At 41.4% G+C, this 25,689-nt stretch overlaps 2 protein-coding genes across 2 annotated transcripts in view; one reads left to right on the top strand and one right to left on the bottom strand.

Moving 5' to 3' along the window:
• LOC124263058 (potassium voltage-gated channel protein Shaw-like) overlaps nucleotides 1-17,361 on the bottom strand; it is a 55,073-nt gene extending 37,712 nt beyond the window's left edge. Inside the window, exon 1 of the mRNA XM_046697672.1 lies at nucleotides 16,749-17,361. Coding sequence (XP_046553628.1) covers nucleotides 16,749-17,207 — 459 coding nt within the window. The 5' untranslated portion in view covers nucleotides 17,208-17,361. The remainder of the gene's footprint in view (nucleotides 1-16,748) is intronic.
• A 1,782-nt stretch (nucleotides 17,362-19,143) lies between these two features.
• On the top strand, nucleotides 19,144-25,310 carry LOC124263048. Its single transcript, XM_046697664.1, has 3 exons — nucleotides 19,144-19,596; nucleotides 19,641-20,742; nucleotides 25,216-25,310. The coding sequence occupies exons 1-3, from the start codon at nucleotides 19,144-19,146 to the stop codon at nucleotides 25,308-25,310; spliced, it is 1,650 nt and encodes a 549-aa protein (XP_046553620.1).
• The last annotated feature ends 379 nt before the right edge of the window (nucleotides 25,311-25,689 follow it).

Here is a 25,689-nt window from a genome sequence, read left to right as displayed (position 1 = left end):
CGGCGTAAAACCAAACTCAGTCAGTCTTCATTGTCCATGTAAATTTCTGCCTTTTGAATACAAAATCAATAACTTCCGACGAACTCCTGAACAAACAGTAAAAATATATAACAGCAACTACAGAATCTGGTCAGTACGGGTTATTACAGAGCGTGTGTCCACAGTTTTCCGGCAGCGTCTGGACAGCGTCACGGCAGAGTCACGGCAGCATCACGGCGGTATGCAATGATATAGCCTTGACAAACCACTTCACCCGAGACTTATTCCCCGAGGAAAGATAGTTGCCTGTTACATTTAATACCACTTTTCACCAGTCGAGGTGTTACATAAGCTGTTTGATAAGTTCTAAGCCTCACATAGAAGGACTTGCAAATAAGTGCACTCTTTTGTAGTGGACATCACATGATGTCATGGAAACAGGTCTACAAAAACTTGAGTCATCTGAGCCAATTGTTCCGCTGTGACAAGTAAGTAAAATAACAGTGACCTTTGGAAAATCGACAAATATATACCGTGTTGAAGTACTTGTCGAAAAGGGCGACCAACTACTGTCAATGAAGGTTGAACGCTGGGGAAGGATGTCCCTATCTTGCCGGGGAAGGAAGGGGAAGGATGTCCCTATCTTGCCGGGGAAGGAAGGGGAAGGATGTCCCTATCTTGCCAAGGTAAAGCCGGAGTATACACTTAGGAAACACACGAGAATACAGCAGTTCATTTGGGCGTTGATGTCGTATGAAACTCAGGCCCTTATTCTCGAAACGTTCGTAGCCCTAAGAATTCTTAACTTTGATCGTAGCCAACATGTTAAGAATGGGCTTAAGAAGTTCGTAGGGCTACGAACGTTTCGAGAATAGCTAGCCTGCACTTTTGAAAGGAGGAGGAGATGAAATAACCTTGATCACGATTCATGGTGGGGTTGTGGCGTTGGATGTTTAGGGCTTCAAGGGGGATCCTAAGAGTAGTCTACCAGATTCGTTGTGAATGTGGAGACTTCTATATTGGTGAAACATCCCGCCCGCTCCCACTACGAATCAAAGAACATAAAGCGTCAGTCCAGAAAAACGACTCCAAATCCGCATAGCCGATCACATCCAACCCAACCCTGACCATGCCATCCTATGGAACAACATCGACATCCTGGAAATCAACCGACAAGACTACAAAATTAGGAAACTCCTTGAAGCCATAAACATCCAACGCCACAACCCCACCATGAATCGTGATCAAGGTGATTTCATCTCCTCCGCCTATAACCACCTCATCAAAGACCACCACCAGTAATCCTTCCTTACCTCATTTGTCCATCTGGCTTCCACGCTCCCTCTTTGTGCTTGCAATCACAACTAGCATACTTCAACCTACTTACTTATCATCATCTCATTGTACGTCAAACTCATCAATTGTATAAACTCAACTCTAATCACAATCAATCACTCTGTACATCAACCTCCTCTGCTCAAATCACTTATCAAATATCCAATGTACATCAACCTTGTTAATTGTATATACTCACTATGCAGCAATGTATATATTCTCCTTGTTTCAAATTGTTGTATCACTTGCTTGATAACGGTGTTAGTACCTACACCGAAACGTCGCACTCATTGCAACAAAGAAGTTGACTATCCATAGAACTTAGTTTTCCTTTATATGCACAAGGACGAGACCCACGACCTGGGCATAGATTTTCGAAGCTCTCTTAGCGCTAAGATAGTCGTAAGTTAATGTGTGGCACTTACGACTATCTTAGCGCTTAGAGAGCTTCGAAAATCTAGGCCCTGATTCGCCGACTTTCCGAAGTAGATACCCCAGGAAAACCTCGCTTATAGCGTACTTCAAACGTATTCCTGCTGATTCGCAATGGTTTGCAAATATTTTTTTATGTACAAGGGTTGAAGTACTCGAATATTCCACTGGGTTGGGAAGACATGTAACTGTTTCCATTCCTTAGAAAGTTATGTATCATTCCAGATATCAAGGTAATGTATTTGAATATTTTTTTTATGAGGTCATATTACCGGCACCTAAGACAAGATGGTACTAAATGTTTCCACTGTGTGATATATCGGGTTTACATTGCTTTATGTGCCCCTCGCCACCAGTGGAAAACTTATAATATTCACCTTACCTTAGCAATCAAGGTTCATATAACCTCTTTAACCTCATCTATGAGGGTCTTGCTAGGCAAAACACGTTTATTTAAGTTGACACGTTCCAATTAGACTACCGACTTAATCACTTGCCTTCAGTCGGTTGCCAGTTCTTTGGGCAATTGCTTGAGATTGGAAAAAACAGATAAATGATTGAAGCCTTCAGTCGGTTGCCAGTTCTTTGGGCAATTGCTTGAGATTGAAAAAAACCCAGATAAATGATTGAGCTGTTGAGTGTAAACACACGTGTTATCATTCACACCGAGTTCTGACAGGTTGTTATGATATTCAGCCTGATATTACTCTCTTCCAGGCTATTAGACTTTTTAAAATGATGAATTTCACTGATGATTTTTGTACGCTAAATACTCGACATTTACTCGTGAATGGCGATGTTGATATGTAGACTGCTATGTTACACAGCTTATCGGGAGTGAGTGAGTTTAGTTTAGCAATATTCCAGCTATATGGCGGCGGTCTGAAAATAATCGAGTCTGGACCAGACAATCCAGTGATCAACAGCGTGAGCATCGATCTGCGCAATTTGGATGCGATGACATGTGTCAACCAAGTAAGCGAGCCTGACCACCCAATCCCGTTACTCGCCTTTTACGACAAGCATTGGTTACTGAAGATCAATATTCCAACCCGGACCTTCACGGGTGCTTCGTCACGGTGGGCTGCAATATTGCCGATGTGACGTTAAATTTTGACTCACTCACTCACGGGTGCTTATCGGGAGGTTTGGAGAGAGTTGATTGAGATCAACACATAAACATCTTGTACTGATCCCTTCCCGTCCTCCCGACCGACCCGTTAACATCCGGGTTAGAATTGATCTTCAGTAAAGGTATATTCTTTACAACACCCTGTTTTTACTTGTACGATATCCATTTATTAAAAACATTCATGATTTGAACCAGCATGTGTTATAGAAATGAACTGATTATGGTTTGCATATCCAGATTGTAGTGACATTACAAATACTGTAAACGTACTTATTTTCGCGTGGTGCAATTTTCGCGGAATTGACAGTTTAGACTACATCGCGCGGTCAATTATTCGCGCAATCAGTACTATCAAACAAATGTTTACACTCTTTGTCGCACACTAGTAACATCGAGGTAGATGGTACAACAGTCAGTTATGTTGAAATGTATCACGCAGGTGTGAGGCTATTGAATGATATGATCCATGATCATGGTGTAATATATTACTTTCAACATGTCACAGGAAATTAAATATGCCGATTTAAATATGCCGTGTGAGAAAAGAAAAAGTATAACCAAGAAATATATTATTATATATATGACTATGTAGACAGGTTGCGTCTCTTTGAAAATAATAAACCTTTACCTTACCTTCATGTAAAATACTTTAATTTCATTGGTCAGTGACGCTTTAACACGTTTCCGTGTTACCCACTCCCAGGAGGGTGACAACAAAATATTACCCGCTGTCACGGTAACCGCCAAACTCTCCACCGATAAACTGTATCGGTAACAATCGTATGACGCCATAGTATGAGTTGGAAAAGCTTTCGATTAGCTGTTTTTGAGTTCACTATGTACACATTTGTTTTACCGACTGACTGCTTCATTTGAACTATTTTATACATTGCATCGTCTGCACACATAACTTAAACACAACTAACCATTTTGTAAGCAGGTTTAAGCTTGTCAGAATATGTTCCACTGATTTTAAAAATCCAGTCGAGAGGCAGACGCCATTTTGTTTACATGTCATATAGTCTGTAGCGACCTTATCGATCTTCAAAATAAAACAAAATGATAGATTTTGTACAGTTAACATGGCGGTAAGATAAACACGTTGTAAACTTCTCCCTCGGGTAATACGGTCTGATGAGCGCCTACCGGCTCGGGTGACACTGCTACAAAAAGCATACAACTTATAGTTTACTTATTGATGTGAAAACCTTGAGGCAAGGGGGGAAATCATCGAAGTCATGAAATGTACTTGTACCTTAATCTTGTCCAACACGAGAACATGGTTTTATATCGGTACATTTTAGTTGCTTATTTACTGTTAATTAACCACTGTTTCGGGATTTGAGTCTGTAACAACGATCTGTGTTTCAGATTGGCTGTTCTCCAAAACCGCCTCCGCTAATTAACACACATGACAACAATGTACTCAAGGTGGCGGAACCTGACGCCCCATCAACTGTCAGCTCAAATATTCAGAGGAAAAAGCATCAATATCTGGTCTTTTATATGAATTATCATATATTTAAAAGGAGATCATTCATTCACTGTGCAGTGTAAATGATCTGTACATCAGAGAGAAGAACAGTGTTTAATAAATTATTTTATTAAATTCTCTCCCTCGCCCATTCAAAGATAGAAATCTATATTACGATGGTTGAAATGTAATAACACAATAAAAACCTTTGAGACTATCGTTTGGACAACAAAAAATCTTTTATGCCTAACATGCAGAATTTCTTTTTGCTTACCTTCAAGTTGACAATAATTCATTCATTTGAAACTATTCGCAGACAGGTCAACAAGAAATGTGATATGCATTACATAACCTTTCAATGTACTTTAGTGGAAACACTTTATCAAAGAACACATATAAAACTTATACAAAGGTCATTGTTATATGCTCTCAATTGTCAAGTGGCATATCCGTTTTGTTTGTCATCAATTGTATTAAACCGAGAGCGTTGTTCTTTAGGGACGCAATCAGCTGGTGACGAGGGTGGCATTGCAGCTCACTAAACACTCCTGGGTTTCACGGCCCATTCCTGATGCAGGACTTGCCCATTCCAGAGGCAGAATAACATTTGTCTGTTACATTGCGAATATTCACAGGAAGAAGTTAACTCTGGTTTAGGTTACTAATTAAAGTAAACAAGCCTTAGTCTTATATAGTCAAAATATATGTAAAATGCATGCATTGATTATGACTATGCAATATACAGGGAGTTTAGAAACATGTGTTTTCGTCACTATTAAATGAAACCAGAGACGAGACAGGAATATTACACGATGCTGTATGTGCCAAATCTGTATGTTCAACACTGCGATAGAGTACGCAACGGTATTTACTCATAAAACTATTTTCCTGACGCGAAATATAAAAAAACCCCACACATGTACAGTTAGTTATGACTAGACGACAGAACACTGGAATTAAGAAAATAATAAGTAGACAGGAATGGGTAAAGTGCCGCTCATGGCATAAAAATAATGTACTTATGTTGCCATGGTGCTTTCAGTCCTTCTTTAATAACAAGTTACTTAGTGGTGAACGTCTTGGTAGAACAAACACAGTGAAGGAATTTGTGTGATGGACATTTTAGAAGTTGAGGTGATAAAGTATGATGATAATTTGATGGACATTCACAGAATATAGAACTTATATATCAATAAAATTATCATCGTCCTTCTACAGTGAAAGAAGCTACAACAACTAGATTGTCACGACTGTATTGGCCGCGACGGTACAGATCTACAAAGGGAAAATGTCCATACAATTGACTTTGGTTGCACTGTACAAGTTGAGGTGTGGTGGAACAGGATTTGACGTCGCGTTGCTTTAACGTTATTTGGTACAACGTGGCCGACTATATCTGTCAGATGCTCTTTCTTGGAGACCAAGGAAACGGTCCGTCATTCAACTTTAGGAGCAGTATTAGTACTTGTATTGTACTAATTAGTATTAGTACTTTAAGTCACTATTGGATATTATGTAATGAATTAACTACTACTACTACTACTACTACTACTACTACTACTACTACTACTACTACTAGCTACTAGCTACTACTAGCTACATATACTAGCTACTAATACTTATGTTAACTTATGTCGCTACCAATGGGATTGAAACTATGCTGATGATATCGCCAACCCAACCATGTTGACTCAGTAAGAATGACTTGATTGACGGTATTGGTTTACCTAAGTCCTGGAGACATATAAGATGAACGTTCATTTGATTTATGCATGAATCCCAAACGGAACGAAGGTTTTGCAAGTATTAGCTAAACACGTTCAGAAAATTTCAAAATGTTTTGAACATAAACATGTCCGTGAAAACTATGGACAATGCTTATTTGTGTTATTATTTTTTATGCTCCTTTTTCTTAATTACAGCTACCCTTTCCCTTTCGCGTGTCATTACCTGGTACCTACGTTTTCAGCAGATCTGCAAGTTTTGTCGCAACAATCGATATATCAAACTCACACAGTGTTTGGAAAATGTAATCACAGTGCAGTGAAATCAACGTTTAGTCGAACAAAATCGTCCTTTAAGTCTTTAAGTGATCAATAAGTTGTTGTAATTTATAGACATCATTTAGTCGAAAAACATCACGACCTTATGTTCTTCGTTATAGACATATAGTAGCATTTGGCTTTCAAACTCCAATCCGTTTTCATTCTAAACAATTCCAAACAACCCGTATATATTGTCGAACAGAGATTAAACCTTTTTTAACAGCTTAGTTACAAGTTAGACGTCTTCTTGGGAGGGGAAGTAACCACTAACAATATAAAGACACAAACTACATTAGATCACTGATTATTACCTGGCATAATTACAGATGCAGGTGATGAAATACTTTTATCGTGAATTAATAAATCAAACACTACCTGGGACCCGAGCTTCAATGGTTAGAGAATGTAAATATTCAATGTTGCCGAATGAGATAAGTTATGATGTTAGCATCAGAATCGTATTAATTACTGAAATGCGTAACGTTGTAGACATAGTTTCCTCTAGTCACACAAAGGATCCTGCTTTGGTATCTCATTATTTCCATTTGACAGACTCTGGACAATGTCATCGTCGTTGTTCCAACATATGGGCAGCCCTGGGGGATAAAACCCTCTGTCTGTGATGGATGAAGCAAGAAGCAGCAAAAATGTCTTTAATAATGAAGAAAACACATTAAAACGGAAACACCTTCGCGCCACAGTCAGATTTACATTCAGTTGACTAGATCTTCGGTTGAGCTAAGATTGGCGGAGAATGCTAGTGATCCAGTGGAACAGATTGAAACAGCACATGTGACATTGGCGGATCCAGAAGGGGGGTTCAGGATTTAAGACCACATTGAAGATTTTTTTTTGCAGATTTTTTTTGCTTTGGCGGAGCCAATCGGGGGTTCAGGGGGTTCGACCCCCCCCCCTTCAAAATTCCTGGATCCGCCCATCTGTGATACTGTTCTTGTAAGGTACAGGCCACTTGTAAGGACGTCCGTCTTTAAAGAACTCATTCGGTTCACCTGGGTATCACAGTACATGTGTAGCTTTAAGGCTTGTACATGTTTCCAGGAAGCTAACAATTCCTGTTATTATGCCAAAATTGTTTAGTATATCGTTCCTGGCGACGTACAGTGAGACCCCGGATACCCGGACCCCTAGATATCTGGACACCTCGACTTCCGGTCACTTTTCATGAAAAACCCCTAATCTCTTACGCTATAAAAGTCACTGTCTATAACGGATATGCAGTTTCCGTTTCCAGACGATTCGGTCCTATTGTGAAAACTGTGGATTTGCTAAAGTATGTAAACGCAAACTATGACCAAATCAAACTATTTGCTCACCTAAAAGACAACCCTGGATTTTCTTATGCATTGACCATCTCATGTGGCGGAGGTCCATTCCAGTGCTGTTTGTACGTTAAAGAAAACATACTTACAGGAATGATTTAATTAATTATAAAATGTTTGTTAATAGTACATCTGTAAAGACATCATATTGTATACAAAAAAGGGCGTGCGTGGTTGTGTATCAATTTTACTTTGATGTTCACAATCTCACACACCGCACCCGTAGACAAACGCTTAGTCTCTGAATATGTATAATTTTGTAACAAATAAACCCATTAAATTGAAAAGGAGCCCCAGGGAAACCACAGATTGTGAACCTGGAGAAATCTAGACTTGCTTCATTTAGGGCTTTAGAATTGCAGGGAGGGTTAGGCTGTAGGGAAATTAATATGGTTTAGGGACTGTGAGACAGACTCACTGCACCCTATGACTCGTGTTCAGTTTAAACCTGACAGCAATCCAATGCACTATATCCATGAAGTCTGGTCGAACACATGCCGAACAGCAGCGTCCACCATATGTTACTAATTAGCTCATTACATGCCTCACATGGTTGCTGCGCATTAACGAGCCAACGTGGGCAAAATGATGCAGTTAGACTGTTTTGCCAATATTGTTTCTTTTACCTATATGAACGACTAATTAGGACCTCATAAAACATGATAAATCAGTACTTGTCCTGCAGGGTTTCAACGGTAAAGAAATCAGTGTCATATACGAACAGCATTGGCGATTGATGCACACGTTTGATAACACATGCTGGAAAAGAAACTAATGACTTGAATGTCGCTGTCAAAAGGTGGAAGTAGTGGACCGCGTGAAATGGGTGTGGATGCCAAGACGGTTGGTCTTGTTGACAGTTGGTATACACATATAGAAGATCGTCTCATGACGTTAATTGCAGCACGTATTGGATTGAATCTGCTCCTGTTGCCTATGGTAATTTACGCGCAATATCAGGAAGGCTCATTTCAGCGTTTACCGTCAAAGAGCGACTATGCACGCCGTTCTAAAGTAAGGCATCGTTTGAAGGCTGTGAACTGCTTACCATAGGTGGCAAAGGTTTTGTCGGGTTAATTAACATCATATCACGGACAGTGCGCCGATCGCATTAGCTTCTATACACTTAAAGCAGAATCACTTGCTCGCTGAGCCAGTGTCGTGTGTAAACTTCTGGCCAATAGAGACTGACTGACTGTCTGAGTTTGGTTTTACGCCGCTTTTAGCAATATTCCAGCAACATCACGGCGGGGGGACACCAGAAATGGGCTTCACACATTGTACCCATGTGGGGATTCGAACCCGGGTCTTCGGCGTGACGAGCCAACGCTTTAACCATTAGACTACCCCACCGCCCCGGCCAAATAGAGACATGTGACCACTGTGATTGGGTGAAATAGTGAAAGATTTTTATGTTTCTTAAAAGCACAGGATCGGAAAGTAGACAGGATAAGTTAGCCGGAATTTGTGTTTTTATTATAGTTTAAAGGCCAGACTGTACCCATGTGTACATGGAATGGTTGTTGACAGCCTGGTTGATTTTAAAAAAAAACCGTAACGTTACCATAGAAGTCTATGGGAAAACAAATCGATTTGTGTAACCATTACACCATGTTTACATGTGAATCAAGGCTTTCCCTCCGATTGCAGAAACTTGTTGCGGGACATAAATCTTGACCATGTTCGGTCGCGGGCGGTAGTGTCGGAGCGTGGGGTGGACATTTTGCTTCCTGTCCTAGTTCTATCCGTAACCATTATCTGCAGAAATTTCGACCGTCAAAGTGACAATGCACGCCACCTCCTGTCTCCGACGAGAAGAACCACGGGCATTCCCCAGGCACAACCCCATTAGAGTATCTGTGAGAGTAAAGGCCAGGGACCAAGCGACCGTGGCGAGCAGTACCACGGACAACAATACTGGACAGTGCATCAAGGTGTCCTGCAGGTATCCTCGGACATGTTGCACACACCAGACCAAAACATTTTACAGACATTTTTTATCAGTCCATCTCCACTATCATTTCATGCCAATAGTTTTTGTCGGTAGCATGCATATATATTTCACGCACATGAGTAAAAACATATTTCGAAAACATATTAGAAATATAATCAAATTCAAATTGAAATATATGTTAAAACGGTGCAGAAACGTGATAGTATATCATTGATATACAATATTGCCACAATATATGACATCACACGTGGATTGGTCTTGCAACACGAACAGGCCAGCATGTATGTAGTGCTGGAGTCAGATATTGGTATATGGAAACATTACTGAGAACATGGCTGTGTGATAGGTTCCGCGTTAGCTGTCTGTCAGTTAATGTAACATGTATGGAGAGTGAATGAGTGAATGAGTGAGTGAGTGGGTGGGTGAGTGAGTGAGTGAGTGAGTGAGTGAGTGAGTGAGTGTGCCTGCGTGTATCTGCGTGTCGTACATCACTACACGGTTCATTTACAGCATCATTACACATACGTATTAGTGAGTGGATTTTCACACTGACGTCAACAGTCAGCATCCCGGGCGCCAATGTCTTCACTGAAAATACTTGCTTATGAAAACATGACCTGGGATGTCGTTTGATGAAAACGTGAGTGTTAGATTGTTTACAATACATATAGAAAAGCATTTATCTACAGTTAATTTACAAGGATCGTAAACTGAAACGTTCTGGCGTATTCAATGTCTTGGGTCTTAGTGATAAATAGTTGTTCACCGCATCCGGACTTTGCAATGAGTGAGTGAGTTTAGTTTTACGCCGCACTCAGTAGTATTCCAGCTGTATGGCGGAGGTCTGTAAATAATCGAGTCGGGACCAGACAATCCAGTGACCAACACCATGAGCATCGATCTAAGCAATTGTGATACCAAGTCATGGTGCCTGACCATCCGATCCCGTTAGTGGCCTCCTACTCCAAGCATGGGTTACTGGAGACCAATTCTTACGCAGACCTTCACGGGTGAATTTGCAATGAAGTCCTTATACAGTCGCAGACGTTTTTTTCCACACAAATTGCCAATATCGAGTAGGATCTCAGCTGCAGCGTTTGTTTGGAAATATTTATTTTTCTTATCATGTTTGTTTTGTTGTCATGTGGGATTTCAAACACCAATTATGCGAAAATTGTAAACACTCACTGTCAGGATGAAGTTATATAATTAGAGTTAAGTATTTAAAGTGAAAACGATGAAAATGCTAAAGTCAACGATGACATGTGTGTTATCTAACAGAAGGATATGCGTAGAGTGTACATTGTTGACATGCCGGAATAATCCCATAATCCCATAATAAGTGTGTCTCCAAAGTCAATGAACTTAACGAGTTCCCTGCAACTTTCCTGATTTATCCGATAATTAAAACCGCCCTTGTGTTTGCTCAATAGTCTAACAAGACAACATCCCACACGGAACATAAACAGATCTATATTATATCACGTTAAAGCCAGAAAATATGGATCTTTTTACACGACTTAAAGGAGATACTGACATCATATGTTATAAAATTACGTATCATCGAACGACTAGTAATTACACGGTCTCGAATTTATTTCATGTTATGCTTATATTTGTAAATAAAGAAAAAAATATAGTTTTAGTAAATTTCCAGATAATTTGCTATACTATCCATACATATGATATGTATTCTCAAAATAGTGAGTTTAGTTTTACGCCGCGCGCACCCGAGTCCAGACCGGACAATCATCCACCACCATGAACATCGATCTACGCAATTGGGATACCATGACATACACTAAACGCCAAAAGAAACGTTTACCCTCCTTCCTTAATGACGGAGGTACCTATCTTCAGCTGTGGTTGTGATGCGTGGACGTCCACTTCTTGGTCTGTCTACGGTGACTCCAGTCTGTCTGATGCCCTGAATTAGTCTTATAACCGTGATACGGTGGCGGTTTCTCTCTCTTCAGCTGTTAATCGTGGCATATTTCTCATACTTGTGTATCATATCATGTACTCTAGGCTCTCTTCATACCCTATAGAATCATTCTACATGTGAAATGGATGCAAATACTGCTTCAATATTTGCTGCGTTTTGGCGATTGATATTGCTATGTGTAAACAGAAAATGGAAAAATGTTACTTTGCAAGCAGAAATGTTAACAAATTTTAGATGTTCCTAAACATTTTTTCACAATATCAAAGACACGTTTTACTTGTTTTCACTAATCCAAATCAGCAGAAAATGTTTTAAAAGACTGAAATCATAGGAATGATTATTTTACAATATATCACATTCTACAACAGTTGTTTCTTGTTTTAAGAGTTGAAAAATGCTGACTTTAAGTGGTTTATCTCTGTCTCACACCAGAATTTTATTTCAACCTTCTTTTGGACATATAATTCACTGTTATTGGTTTATTTCGGCATGGACGAATATAGGAAATTTAACTCTTCTGAAAAAATGCATTCACCTAAATATGAATGCATTTGAAAATTTTGTTTCGTGATTCGCATAAAACTGTGTTGTTAAACTTTCTTGTATACTAATACCTTCTAACACATCTTTGATAGTTTTTCAGTAATTCAAACAGGTAGGAGGGTAACGTTTCTTTTGGCGTTTAGTTTATGTTAACCAAGCGAGTCTGACCAACGGGTACCCGATCCCGTTAGTCTCCTCTTACGACAGGCATGAGTTACTGAAGACCAGTTCTAACCTGGACTCTCCAACAAAAGTTGCGGTCCAAGAGATATATATGTTAAAACCAAGTATTACAACAATTCTGTTGTTAATCGTCATGATTTTCACAAACATGTAATTTACTTCGTCTGGTTTACTATTTGCGTGTAAACGCCTTGGGACTATTTTTTTGCTGGAAACAGATTATAGGGCATTGGTAGTACGGTGAATGTTTCACAGTATTGGAATATCAGACAATAGAACAGGCACCAACAACCACCAAATATAGAATCTACTCCGTTTCACAACTCCCAGGTCAATGCCAAGAGTACCGATTCATTATCTATTCCTTGCTGGGCGTGGTGTTTTCTGGCTCATGAACGTCAAGCCAACCTTCCGACCTCGTGACAGATTTGGCGGTGGATCAGACTCCAAACTGATCAGTGATGGGTCACTTGGCAGTAGTATCAGGGGGAAAGTGCTGACACCATCTGTTCTCCTGTGTGAAATGTGTTTGGGCTGACGTATTGTCATTGAGCACGACATCGACGGCACTGACCGCGCAAGGTCGTCAATGTTCAGCACAACGTCCATGGAATATCATCGCCATTCCCCAACTCGGGAAGACTCATACCCAAATGTTTGACAAATTGTGGTGGGTTTCGAAGTACTGAAATACTGATCCCCAAACCTCAAGTTTGAAATTCCCATCCTACCCATACCATATTCTACATCTATAACAGTCGAAACATCTACTATCATACTTCACTACTGACTGAAATATTTATTCGTTCATTTATGTCTTGCAATCGTTAGCAGGAGCTAATATTAGGTAATTTCCGAGAATATCCTACTATACAAACTAATGGTGGAAAGATGTGCTGGAACACTATAAGTTGATAAGATGCATTCTGACGTAGCTGACGTAAGTAAAACAATGTAATTTACGTGCAGATCGTTCTTCAGCAGCATAAGGGTATAAAAACCCTAAAACATCGATATTTAGTATCGGATGTTACACCTCAACACATCGATGCTGCTGAGAGTATCATCATGATCAAGGACATACAACTGTCGCTCTTGTACAGATGGAGCGTGTTTTAACCTTTAAGCTTCATCAGGTCACGTGGTGATTGCCCCTGATAGAGAAACGACACAGGGTGTTTTTGTCAGAATGTCCAGTAACATCTTTCGATGACTAATAGTAAATAGGACCCAAAATTCGTCCATGCATTATTAATCGGATTAAAAATAACTAAAAATTATTTATAAAACCCGTTTATATATGGTCGATAAATTGTGAAATACTGATGTGGTACACATGAAGATCACATGACAAAATACCACTTACGTAATGTTTCAAACATGCAACGTAAAATATAACATTCACAATAAAGATAACACATCTATAAAAAAATCTTGTAGGAGCTTAATTTTGCCCAGGTGCTAAGTGAGTGAGTGAGTGAGTGAGTGAGTTTTCTTTAACGTTACAATCAGCAATATCGCAACTACATGAAGGCGGTCAGTAAACCAGTGGCCCATGCTGTCGATAAACGACACTTAATTTGAAACATATGTCCAGATCCTGTCTGTGTCATGAAGACTCCTGCAACCCGTGAAGATCTGGATTAGAATTGATCTTCAGTAACCCATGCTTGTCGTAAGAGGCGACTAACATGATCGGGTGGTCAGGATCGCTGGCTTAGTTGACACATGTCATCGTATCCCACTTGCGTAGATCGATGCTCATGCTTTGACCACTGGATTGTCTGGTCCAGACTGGATTATTTTCAGACCGCCGCTGGAATATTGCTGAGTGCGGCGTAAAAGTAAACTCACTCACTCATGAAGAATTCCTCACAGAGAAGAAACTGTTGCCTGCACTCCATCTACCGCTATCAGTGGGAGTTTACGCTGGCAGCAACAGATGGGCGAAGGTATGCCCTGCCCTGTCATTGTGTCATTGTGCTGTAACCAGAGCCGTTGTTGTGTCAGTGTAACATGCACCTGGACATATGATTAAACTCAACTATAATGAACATGTGATTACGTGAATATCACATATATTGATCTCAGTGCGAAAAAATCAAACTTTTGTTAAGCAGTTGGTAAAAGCTGAACATGATGTCATTGAAGCTGCCAGAGAATAGACACACTGAGGACATCATTTGAAAGTAATTTAATCAGTTCATATTCTTTGAAAATACCTGGCAGGTGTCAGATCCCTGAATGTTGACACTGCCAACTTACAACCAGCCTTCGAACACCCTAGGAACTAAATGATATTATCACAATCGAGTGAGTGAGTGAGTATGGTTTTGCGCCGCTTTTAGCAATTCTCAGCAACATCACGGCGGAGGACACCAGACATTGGCTTCACCCATAGTACCCATATGGGGAATCGAACCCGGGCCTTCGGTGTGATGAGCGGACGCTTTAACCACTGAGCTACCTCACCGCCCGTTATCACATTCGGAAGAATTGGAGAAAACGTCTTTAGTTACTATCCGTGTATGTCTCAGCCACTGTACAATGAGATAAATATTGTGCACGTATTGTCAGCAAAGCACCAAAGTTCTCAAGCATGACCCCTATTCTAAATCAGTTACACTGGTTGCCCATAAGAGCAAGAGTGAACTTTAAAGTTTTAACCCTTGTCTACCAGTGCATACTAGGCACTGCTCCGGCTTATCTCAAAAACTGTTCAAACCATATCTTCCATGCAGACAGCTTCGCTCCAGTGACAAAAACTTACTTCACATTAAAAAATGGAAGTTGAAATCCTTTGGTTTTCGCTCATTTCAAGTGGCGGCCGCGATGAACTGGAATGAGCTACCAGCTCACCTTAGAACAAGCCCAACAGTCACATGTTTCAAAGCAAACCTAAAGACATACCTTTTCTCTATGTTTTACAAGTGACTCCTAAATCCTATCTTGTCTGCGCTATGAGCATGCTGTCGGTGTGGATTTAGCGCAATATAAATGGACTAATTATTATTATTATTATTATTATTAAGTACACAAAGCGCGAGGAAATGTATGTCCGACCAACGGGTGTTATTAAGCTCTGGACAAGTGAAACATATTCATTGCTTCAGGATGGTCAATATATGCCCAGTTTCAAACGCCATTGAACATGCATAACATGATCATCATACGGATGTCTCCATGGTAATTATATATAAATATTCCCACGCTAAAGTATTGTATCGATCATTTTTTATGAACCTTTTTTTAACCTACGACAGCTCCGAGTATGGACCCAGGGATTACAATCACCTATATATCAAAAGCAAAGGTATAACTTACCGCTGGTTTGTGATTGGTTACTGGAAAAGCCTAAAGTATTTTTTAACAGTTGTATCTTAAGGTCAGGAAGATTTGCTAAAATATTCTAAGAGAGCTTGTGATATAAATCCACCAGGCTAAACAAACAAATACTAGTAAATCAAAGGTATCAATATGCCCGATACATCAGCCAAAATGGTTCTTTCCAAATTATTTTCATTTTTTTAGGGGTATTGATGTACAGTTATAGTTGCATCACAAGTAGTTGTGCATCATTTCGGCGGCACCAGTATAGACCTGGCATATAGCGACACTATGGTGGGTGCTTACCCTCTCTGTGCAACACTAACACAGAACCCAATATTTTATTGCTCGTCAACCGTTTCCACAGCAAGATGAAGCATGAGGGCAAGGGGTACTTATTGACTACTCATAATGTCTGAGGGGTATTGTCTGCAGGTCGTCTTCACGACACTCGCGTGACTTCTGGCAAGGCTTTCATTTTTAACTTCTACAGCGATTGTCGATAGCCTCACCTATCGATATAGTGATGTTCGGTCACAAAACAATATTGTATTGCAATATACTGTTGTTACGATTAACCGTTACAAACCAACCTTATAGTGACATTCATTTGACAGATTTGGGGCGTCGATTAGATATAGTTACACACGTCTCAGTTGTGTGAGTTCCTTAGAACAAATCTGTACATTCTATTTTAATTTCAAGGAAAGGCATATGTTACGTACTACAGCTGATTTCAATCAGGTTGTGTCATCCCTGGAATGTTATGGTCGACATACGACAAGGAATGCGTCACGTGCTTACATGCTATGAAGTCCTTTGAAATTTACACGGAGGTTCCACACATCTTAACCATCCTGATCAACTCAATAGTGGCGGGTGATAACCCTTATGTGAACAGTTGGGTATTCCAGTAATTTACATCACTATTTTGTCTATAACGACATATGGAATCTGTTCCAGTAGGCTATTCTCCTGATGTTTATAATTTACAGCATCACTAAACCTGAACAATTAGGATGAAATACTTTATAGGGTCATTCGGTGAAACATACTTACCTTAGCCACAAATGAGTAATCTGGGTTTTCCATTGTGAGCCAGATGACCTGTTTGAGGGAGGTCTCCTTCGTATACATCAGATCTATGTCTTCCTTGAAGATCTCCTGGATCTTCTTCTGCACTTCCTTGTCGTGGACGTAGATGGAGAAGGACTTCCAGCAGCAGTCGGCCACCATGTCCTCGGGGACGCCCCAGAACTCCATCTCCCGCCTGATGGCCACGGTACACATGTTACTAGGGATGTGGAACTCCCCCGTCCGGTACAAGTCCAGCACACAGTGCATGATGCTGGGGTTCCTGTCGAAGTAGAACTCAGCCGTACTGCTGTCATATTCCTCTGACGAAGTTGACAACGTTGCCAGTCTTGTCGTTGGAAACCTCTGGAGCAGAGATCGCCGGATACAGAACTTCTTCCCAGCAACATTAATTACACATTTTTCTATGGCTTGGCCAGACATGGTGGTGTTGGTTGTAGGAACATAACTTTCCCTGTTAGTAAACTTGTAGGTTATTTATATAGTCCCTATGTTAATGAGCTTTTCCACATTACCGGAGAGTTGTGGCTTCACGCTGGTTGAATCAGGCCATCTACATGCGACACCTACTGCAGCACGGCAGCATATGCGAGCTGATCTCATACACAGTATTGATCCTGCCTATACTGTACACAATGTCAACTTGCCTATTGGCCTCCACAATGAGTGAAATGAGAGACTACTCAACGTTCAATACATATAATTTTCTGCCTAAGTGAATGAAAGGCGTGTCAGGCAATGATCGCCACAGTAAAAAAACATATTTAATGACCCCTCACTGGTCACTCCCCTGAAGGAGTCCATCTCAGTTGTCATGACACCCGTTAAACTGGCGCTGCTAGGTATTGATACATAGTACCACCTACTGGTATCACATGTACCCGAGGGGGCTATTGTAACCAATGCTGTGGTCAGTAGGGTGCTGTTTATGGGAATTGTCAACTGAACGTATTTTAATGAACTTGTCAGTGAAATACTGATAAATACCATTTCATAGACGACATGGTTTTATCTCGTCCTGTATCTATGTATTATGTATATTACACGTTACCGGAACATGCTAGATTTCGTAACGTGACTATTTCTTCTGATTTGTGTAGGAATTAACATGTGGAGACGGCTGTCTTCTAAATGTAGACACTGTGTCGAGTATGGAGGAGTATGAACAGTGCTACGGTCAAGTATACATCAAATATATGTGCCATATTCGCCATAAAAACAAGGACAAATGTTTGCAAAACACTCTTGTAAAAAGATATCAGACAATCACGGTCATCAGTCAGAAAATAAAGGACGCCAGATGTCGCTACAGTTTGTTCAACACACAGATCTAATCAGATTTTTATGTATACATGGTGTATGATACTAGTTACATATGGCGTCATTCATGTTTTAACTATCAACGCGTATGTTATGTTTCGGGAAATCTTAATTTTGCATTAAAACGTCATTTCTTTTTGTGTCACGATGGGGGGCAAATCTTGCAAATGAGTCAAGTGATAATAACGTTTCAATGAACATTGCCACGCCAGGAACGAGAAAAGCACCACAAGAACATTTCTCCCTGTTACGAAACGTTTCCCTGTCGTGTCAAACACACTTGTTGATCATACAGAGAATCTTACTAATTCATTGTTCCACAGCCAAATTACCTGATGAGGTGAACTACAACATGCCCGTCCTGGTCAAAGGAGCGGATCCTGTAGTGAACGACAACATACTCGTCCTGATCAAGGGAGCGGATCTTGTAGTGAACTAAACATCCCCGTCCTGGTCAAGGGAGCGGACCCTGTAGTGAACTACAACGTCCCCGTCCTGTACAGGGGAGCAGATCCTGTAGTGAACTACAACGTCCCCGTCCTGAACAGGGGAGCAGATCATGTAGTGAACTACAACGTCCCCGTCCTGTACAGGGGAGCAGATCCTGTAGTGAACTACAACATCCCCGTCCTGTACAGAAGAGCAGATCCTGTAGTGAACCACAACGTCCCTGTCCTGTACAGGGGAGCGGATCCTGTAGTGAGCTACAACGTTCCCGTCCTGTACAGGGGAGCGGATCCTGTAGTGAACTACAACGTCCCCGTCCTGTACGTGGTAGAGGATCCTGTAGTGAACTACAACATACCCGTCCTGGTCAAGGGAGCGGATCCTGTAGTGAACTATAACATCCCCGTCTTCTACAGGGGAGCGGATCCTGTAGTGAACTATAACATCCCCGTCCTCTACAGGGGAGCGGATCCTGTAGTGAACTAAACATCCCCGTCCTGGTGAAGGGAGCGGATCCTTTAGTGAACTAAACATTCCCGTCCTGGTCAAGGGTGCGGATCCAGGAGTGAACTACAACATCCCCGTCCTGTACATGGTAGAGGATCCTATAGTGAACTATAGCGTCCCCCTCCAGTACAGGGGAGAGGATCCTGTAGTGAACTATAGCGTCCCCGTCCTGTACCTGGTAAAGGATCCTGTAGTGAACTACAACATCCTCGTCCTGTACAGGGGAGAGGATCCTGTAGTGAACTACAACATCCCCGTCCTGTACAGGGGAGCGGATCCTGTAGTGAACTACAACGTCCCCGTCCTGTACAGGGGAGAGGATCCTGTAGTGAACTACAACATCCCCGTCCTGTACATGGTAGATGATCCTATAGTGAACTACAACATCCCCATCCAGTACAGGGGAGCGGATCCTGTAGTGAACTACAACGTCCCCGTCCTGAACATGGTAGAGGATCCTGTAGTGAACTACAACATCCCCGTCCTGTACAGGGGAGCGGATCCTGTAGTGAACTACAACGTCCCCGTCCTGTACCTGGTAGAGGATCCTGTAGTGAACCACAACATCCCCGTTCTGTACAGGGGAGCGGATCTTGTAGTGAACTACAACATCCCCGTCCTGGTCAAGGGAGCGGATCCTGTAGTGAACTAAACATCCCCGTCCTGGTCAAGGGAGCGGATCCTGTAGTGAACTATAACATCCCCGTCCTCTACAGGGGAGCGGATCCTGTAGTGAACTACAATGTCCCCGTCCAGCACAGGGGAGAGGTTCCTGGAGTGAACTACAACGTCCCCGTCCTGTACAGGGGAGCGGATCCTGTAGTGAACTACAACGTCCCCGTCCTGTACCTGATAGAGGATCCTGTAATGAACTACAACATCCCCGTCCTGTACAGGGGAGCGGATCCTGTAGTGAAGTACAACATACCCGTCCCGTACAAGGGAGAGGATCCTGTAGTGGACTACTACATCCCCGTCCTGTACCTGGTAGAGGATCCTGTAGTGAACTACAACGTCCCCGTCCTGTACATGGTAGAGGATCCTGTAGTGAACTACTACATCCCCGTCCTGTACAGGGGAGCGGATCCTGTAGTGAACTACAACGTCCCCGTCCTGTACCTGGTAGAGGATCCTGTAGTGAACTACAACGTCCCCGTTCTGTACAGGGGAGCGGATCTTGTAGTGAACTACAACATCCCCGTCCTGCACAGGGGAGTGGATCCTTTAGTGAACTATAACGTCCCCGTCCTGTACAGGGGAGAGGATCCTGTAGTGACCTACAACATCCCCGTCCTGTACAGGGGAGTCGATCCTTTAGTGAACTATAACGTCCCCGTCCTGTACAGGGGAGCGGATCCTGTAGTGAACTACAACGTCCCCGTCCTGTACAGGGGAGCGGATCCTGTAGTGAACTATAACGTCCCCGTCCTGTACTGGGGAGCGGATCCTGTAGTGAACTACAACATCCCCGTCCTGTACAGGGGAGAGGATCCTGTAGTGAACTATAATGTCCCCTTTCTGTACAGGGGAGCAGATCCTGTAGTGAACTACAACGTCCCCGTCCTGTACAGGGGAGCAGATCCTGTAGTGAACTATAATGTCCCCGTCCTGTACAGGGGAGCGGATCCTGTAGTGAACTACAACGTCCCTGTTCTGATGTCACAGTCTCCCTCACACGGGCATGGTGCTTTAACATACACCAGCGGTCGACAACACCAGCACCGATCACTAACTCTACATTGGCCCACATTAATTATGAACACTTTTTATATGTTTACCGCACAAATCAATAAAAAACAATCCTTTTAAGACAAGTACATGATGTTGGCACAAACGTTTCGTAACTGTGCTGTTTTGTTGACCAAAAGTAAAGAGACAGGCAGATAACGTGTGGAGATAAAATCATAGTTTCCACATGACAAGAACCAAACAAAGCAATGCCAGAATACCTCTGAAATTGTCAGCAGAGACATGGAAAACAATGGTGCATAACTGGTATAACAATGGATGGGTGACCGTGTTTGGCAACTTGACCCCTGAGAGTTTCTAGTTTCCTGCCCCACAACGAAGCACATGTGGTCTCATCTTAGGCAGGAGTTTGTTCACCCTGCAGAAAATGGGTACCCGGTGGAATAGGTCATGTGACTATTACCCTTGTAGCGCCTAACTTGCAGCTTGGGTTATCAGGGTTGATAAATATCACATTGTGTGTTAGCGCTTTTAGTACGTGGTTTTGTACATGGAAAAGGCGCCTTATAAAGTCACAGTTGTTACTGTTATCATTAACGTTCAGCATTAAATAGGGATGTTGGGTGTGTTAGATGAGTATTAAGTCTCCAGCTACCTTACCCACGTTCCTGTGTCCGGCTGGCTACATATGATTCCTGCTGGGAACACCCTCGCGCTTCACCATCATCTGTCTAGACGTAAGCTGATTAGGATTTCACGAAGTGTTTAGGTCAAAGACACTGGAATATCCTTAATAAGAAAATCTTACGCACATATGCGACTTTAGGGCGTAAATATGTTTTCTTTCTCGTTAAGGGACAGTGTTCCTCGACATATTCCCAGAATTTGTCGAACTTCATAACAACCATAGTTTGATTAGAGCTTGTGACATGTTCAGACCTACATGGTCCCTAGAAAGGATGACACACTGTAGAGCAGTTTTTAAAAGGTTTAAAACGATCTGGCCATTGGTCAAGGTTTGGCAGACCACACCCTGTCCTCCTGCACTCAAATCAAGGAGTCGCTGAAGTAAATACCACAATAACGTGAAACAAAATGAGTGAAAAGTTAAACATATCATAACCATAACTCAGATGAGATGTAATCAGGAACGACTGTACAGTGGTTAACAAATGGTATATAATGAATACCCAACATAGGACTGGAAGGTGACTGAATGAGTTAATGTACTTAAAATAATTTACAAATTTGGAAAAGAGGAATTATAATGTAGATGTCATGCTAGGAACTTTGAAAACAGTTTGTAAAACACCATGAGGCAGGTAAACCAGTCTATCAGTTTTGTTGATGTATAGAATCCAGGAGAATCCCACTCACACAGATGTCTTTCTATTAGTTTCGTTGATGTATAGAATCCAAGAGAATCCCACTCACACAAATGTCTTTCTATCAGTTTTGTTGATGTATAGAATCCAAGAGAATCCCACTCACACAAATGTTTTCTATCAGTTTTGTTGATGTATAGAATCCAGGAGAATCCCACTCACACAAATGTCTTTCTATCAGTTTTGTTGATGTATAGAATCCAGGAGAATCCCACTCACACAAATGTCTTTCTATCAGTTTTGTTGATGTAAAGAATCCAAGAGAATCCCACTCTCACAAATGTCTTCCTAAGTTTTGTTGATGAGAATCCCATTCAAGAGAATCCCACTCCACACAAATGTCTTTCTATCAGTTTTGTTGATGTATAGAATTCAAGAGAATCCCCCTCTCACAAATGTCTTTCTATCAGTTTTATTGATGTATAGATCCAGGAGAATCCCACTCACACAAATGTCTTTCTATCAGTTTTGTTGATGTATAGAATCCAGGAGAATCCCACTCACACAAATGTCTTTCTATCAGTTTTGTTGATGTATAGAATCCAAGAGAATCCCACTCACACAAATGTCTTTCTATCAGTTTTGTTGATGTATAGAATCCAAGAGAATCCCACTCACACAAATGTCTTCCTATCAGTTTTGTTGATGTATAGAATCCAAGAGAATCCCACTCACACAAATGTCTTCTTATCAGTTTTGTTGATGTATAGAATCCAGGAGAATCCCACTCACACAAATGTCTTTCTATCAGTTTTGTTGATGTATAGAATTCAAGAGAATCCCGCTGATCCCGAGAATCCCGCTGTGCAGGTAAACATGGTCAGAGTAATATTCAAAATTTGTGTAAATGGCACGATAGACTTTCGAACAAGACAGAGCATTCTTAACGTTTCACAGTCAGTGATTAGCAGATTACAGGCACAATCGTGTGATGGTGAGCGTTTTCAAGCTCAGTAAAGGTGTGGGGTGGGATCGCTGTCACTGGCAGAACACCTTTACATGTTATTTACTGACTTGTCACTGGGCAGGACTACCGTGACAACATTCTGGAGGCACGGCTGCCATGCCGGGATGTGTGGTTCTGTGTTTCAGGATGACAACGCAAGAACACAGGGCTCCTATTGTTACTTACAACAACTACAAGCAGAACATAACTAACATACCATGGTACTCACTCCAGACTTGTCATTCACGAACATGTGCGGAATATCATTTGATGCGTCACCGTCAACAACAGCCGACCACTCTCAACGAACTTGGCGCTGCCCCGCAGGAAGAATCGGATAAAATGAACCAAACTGACATTGAACGTAGGATTGGTGCCTAGTCGAGTCCAGGGTTGTCTTGAGAATTGAGGCGGATTATTCAGTTTGACGTTTCATGGTACATGATGTGATGGACAGTGGTACGTTTTAGTCAGTCATCCAACCAAATCTGTTCTCATCTGAATTTCAGCGACTAATGCATATATGTTTCACTGTAAAACTATTTATCTCATTAAAATATGAAATACCAATAACTGTAACACCTTTTATTGAATATCTCTACGTTTTAAAATACTGTATGACCATGACACCTCCACACTTGTATCATGTATCACCTGTTCACAAATGAATAACGCAGTGAGATTATTCGAGTTAGTCAATCAATCTTTATTTCAATCTGAAAGGCCACATCCCTGCAGTACAATGATTAGTCATGTGCGGGTAATAGAACATTCTTTCTGAGAATAAAAGCTTTGTGAATATATGTAGATAATCTTTCTAAATGTATTTTACTGGAGTTATTCATCAATGATATAAACGTACGAGTTTCAGGATGTACATAATAATATTTCTTTATATATATCTATTTCTTAACGATAAGTACGCTGGGCAAACACATAAAAAGTGAAATTCATCTTCGACCTCGTTTAAGTTGCTCATTTGACAGATTCTATTTTCTGTTTTTTCGTTCTAGAGATTATTCCAGCTAGTCACTGTGAATACGTTGCAAACGTTTCAGTGTTCGAGTTTAGTTCAATCTCCAAGCATCCACTTTGGTCTGCAGCATTCCATGTTACCTCATCGTGATATGGGTTGAAATTCATGAAGATCCTACTAGTGAATCAGCTGGTATAGTGACCAACATTTACTGAAACGTGTCCACAACTGTTGCTTACAATCGTTACTAGTGCACCTCAAATCAATGGAAAAATGAAACGTACATTGATGTATTCGATGGTGTAGTCCTACATCTGGACTAGTCGAATATTACACATGTTACACATTCCAACAGCTGTTTAAGAGATGATTGTAATACGCAACATAAAATCAATCTACATTACATCATGTACCATACACTAATTGATAGTCAAACGATGTCTGATATTGATTTAAGGTATAAGTGGACGATTTGAGACTGCACATAAAACTCAGATGAACTTCTTGTCAGTCAATATGCATATTCGTTTCTAAATTATCTGTACAAGTGTCTTCAGCGCAGCACACCTGATGTATCCTCCACAATAACAAAACGTAAATGGGCAGTTCCGAATGGAGGTTGCATATGCGGTGTTGTTGATGTTTTACACCCTGTCGTATACACCCTAGAGGGAGGGGAATGCTCTGTAGTTGTACTCTGTATGGCCTTCCTTTTGTTTAAAAGCAGGAACAAACGTTTCAAAGATGTATCTCCCCTTTTTATACTCAGTACAATGTTCTTACAATGTCACATGGTTACATGAAATATTGATGTCACTACTAGTTATAAGAACATGGGTAAGAGTTGCCGACCTACATCCTATGAACAACGTTTATGTCTACAAAACATATAGTTTGCAGATGCCCCACATTGGAATCGTCTACATCAGATCATCTCCATGCTCGACGGTCACGTGCGTGCGTGAGTGAGTGAATTTTCTTTAACGATACAGTCAGCAACATTGCAGGTACATAAAGACGGCCAGTAAACCACTAGCCCATGCTATTGATAAACGACACATACGGGCTTCACACATGATCATCACGCTGCCAACAGAAGTCAATGGTGTACACAACGTCGACATTGGGGTTATCGTTGCTGGTCCCGTGTCATGTTTTCAGATGAATCCCGAATCACTTTGCACTTCCTTGAGAGGCGTGGTCGCAACGGCGGAATGTACAAGCCAATGTCGACCTCAGACTTCCACACTGGATAGGGTATGTTGTGAGTAGGAGCACAGTCACCAAACAAATCCTGCTCCGGACAACATACCGATACCCTTGGTGAACTGTTTGCGACGTGTGAGTGGTCGTTTTGTCAACCAGAATGACAGCATCGTGGTCATCATGACAGCATGACAGCATGACATCTTTAGCATGGCATGACCCAAACCTTTAGATCATGACATGATAGGGGGACATGTACGTCAACGTCAGAGGCTGGCCACCACTTTAGACTGGCGTGTAGGCGCTGCACGATGAGTGGGACAGGACGGGAGACTCATATGCAGTACATGTATATGTCTCGTCGAGTGAATGAATTCTTTGGAAATCATGGCGGTATATCGCACTACTAATTCCCAAGAGTCAACTGAA

Source organism: Haliotis rubra, unplaced genomic scaffold (genome assembly GCF_003918875.1).
Source record: "Haliotis rubra isolate DU_JTF1 unplaced genomic scaffold, ASM391887v1 Scf867, whole genome shotgun sequence".
Lineage (NCBI taxonomy): Eukaryota > Metazoa > Mollusca > Gastropoda > Lepetellida > Haliotidae > Haliotis > Haliotis rubra.
The sequence above is the reverse complement of the archived record's forward strand: the minus strand, read 5'-3'. Positions and strand labels throughout refer to the sequence as shown.

Bases quoted from the DNA above. Each gene is read 5' to 3' on its own strand.
- LOC124263048 (XM_046697664.1), top strand. From the start codon at position 19,144: ATGGTAGAGGATCCTATAGTGAACTATAGCGTCCCCCTCCAGTACAGG. The intron at 19,597-19,640 runs GTAGAGGATCCT...CGTTCTGTACAG, and splicing joins ACGTCCCCGTCCTGTACCTG to GGGAGCGGATCTTGTAGTGA. The intron at 20,743-25,215 runs GTGCTTTAACAT...TCATGTTTTCAG, and splicing joins GTCTCCCTCACACGGGCATG to ATGAATCCCGAATCACTTTG.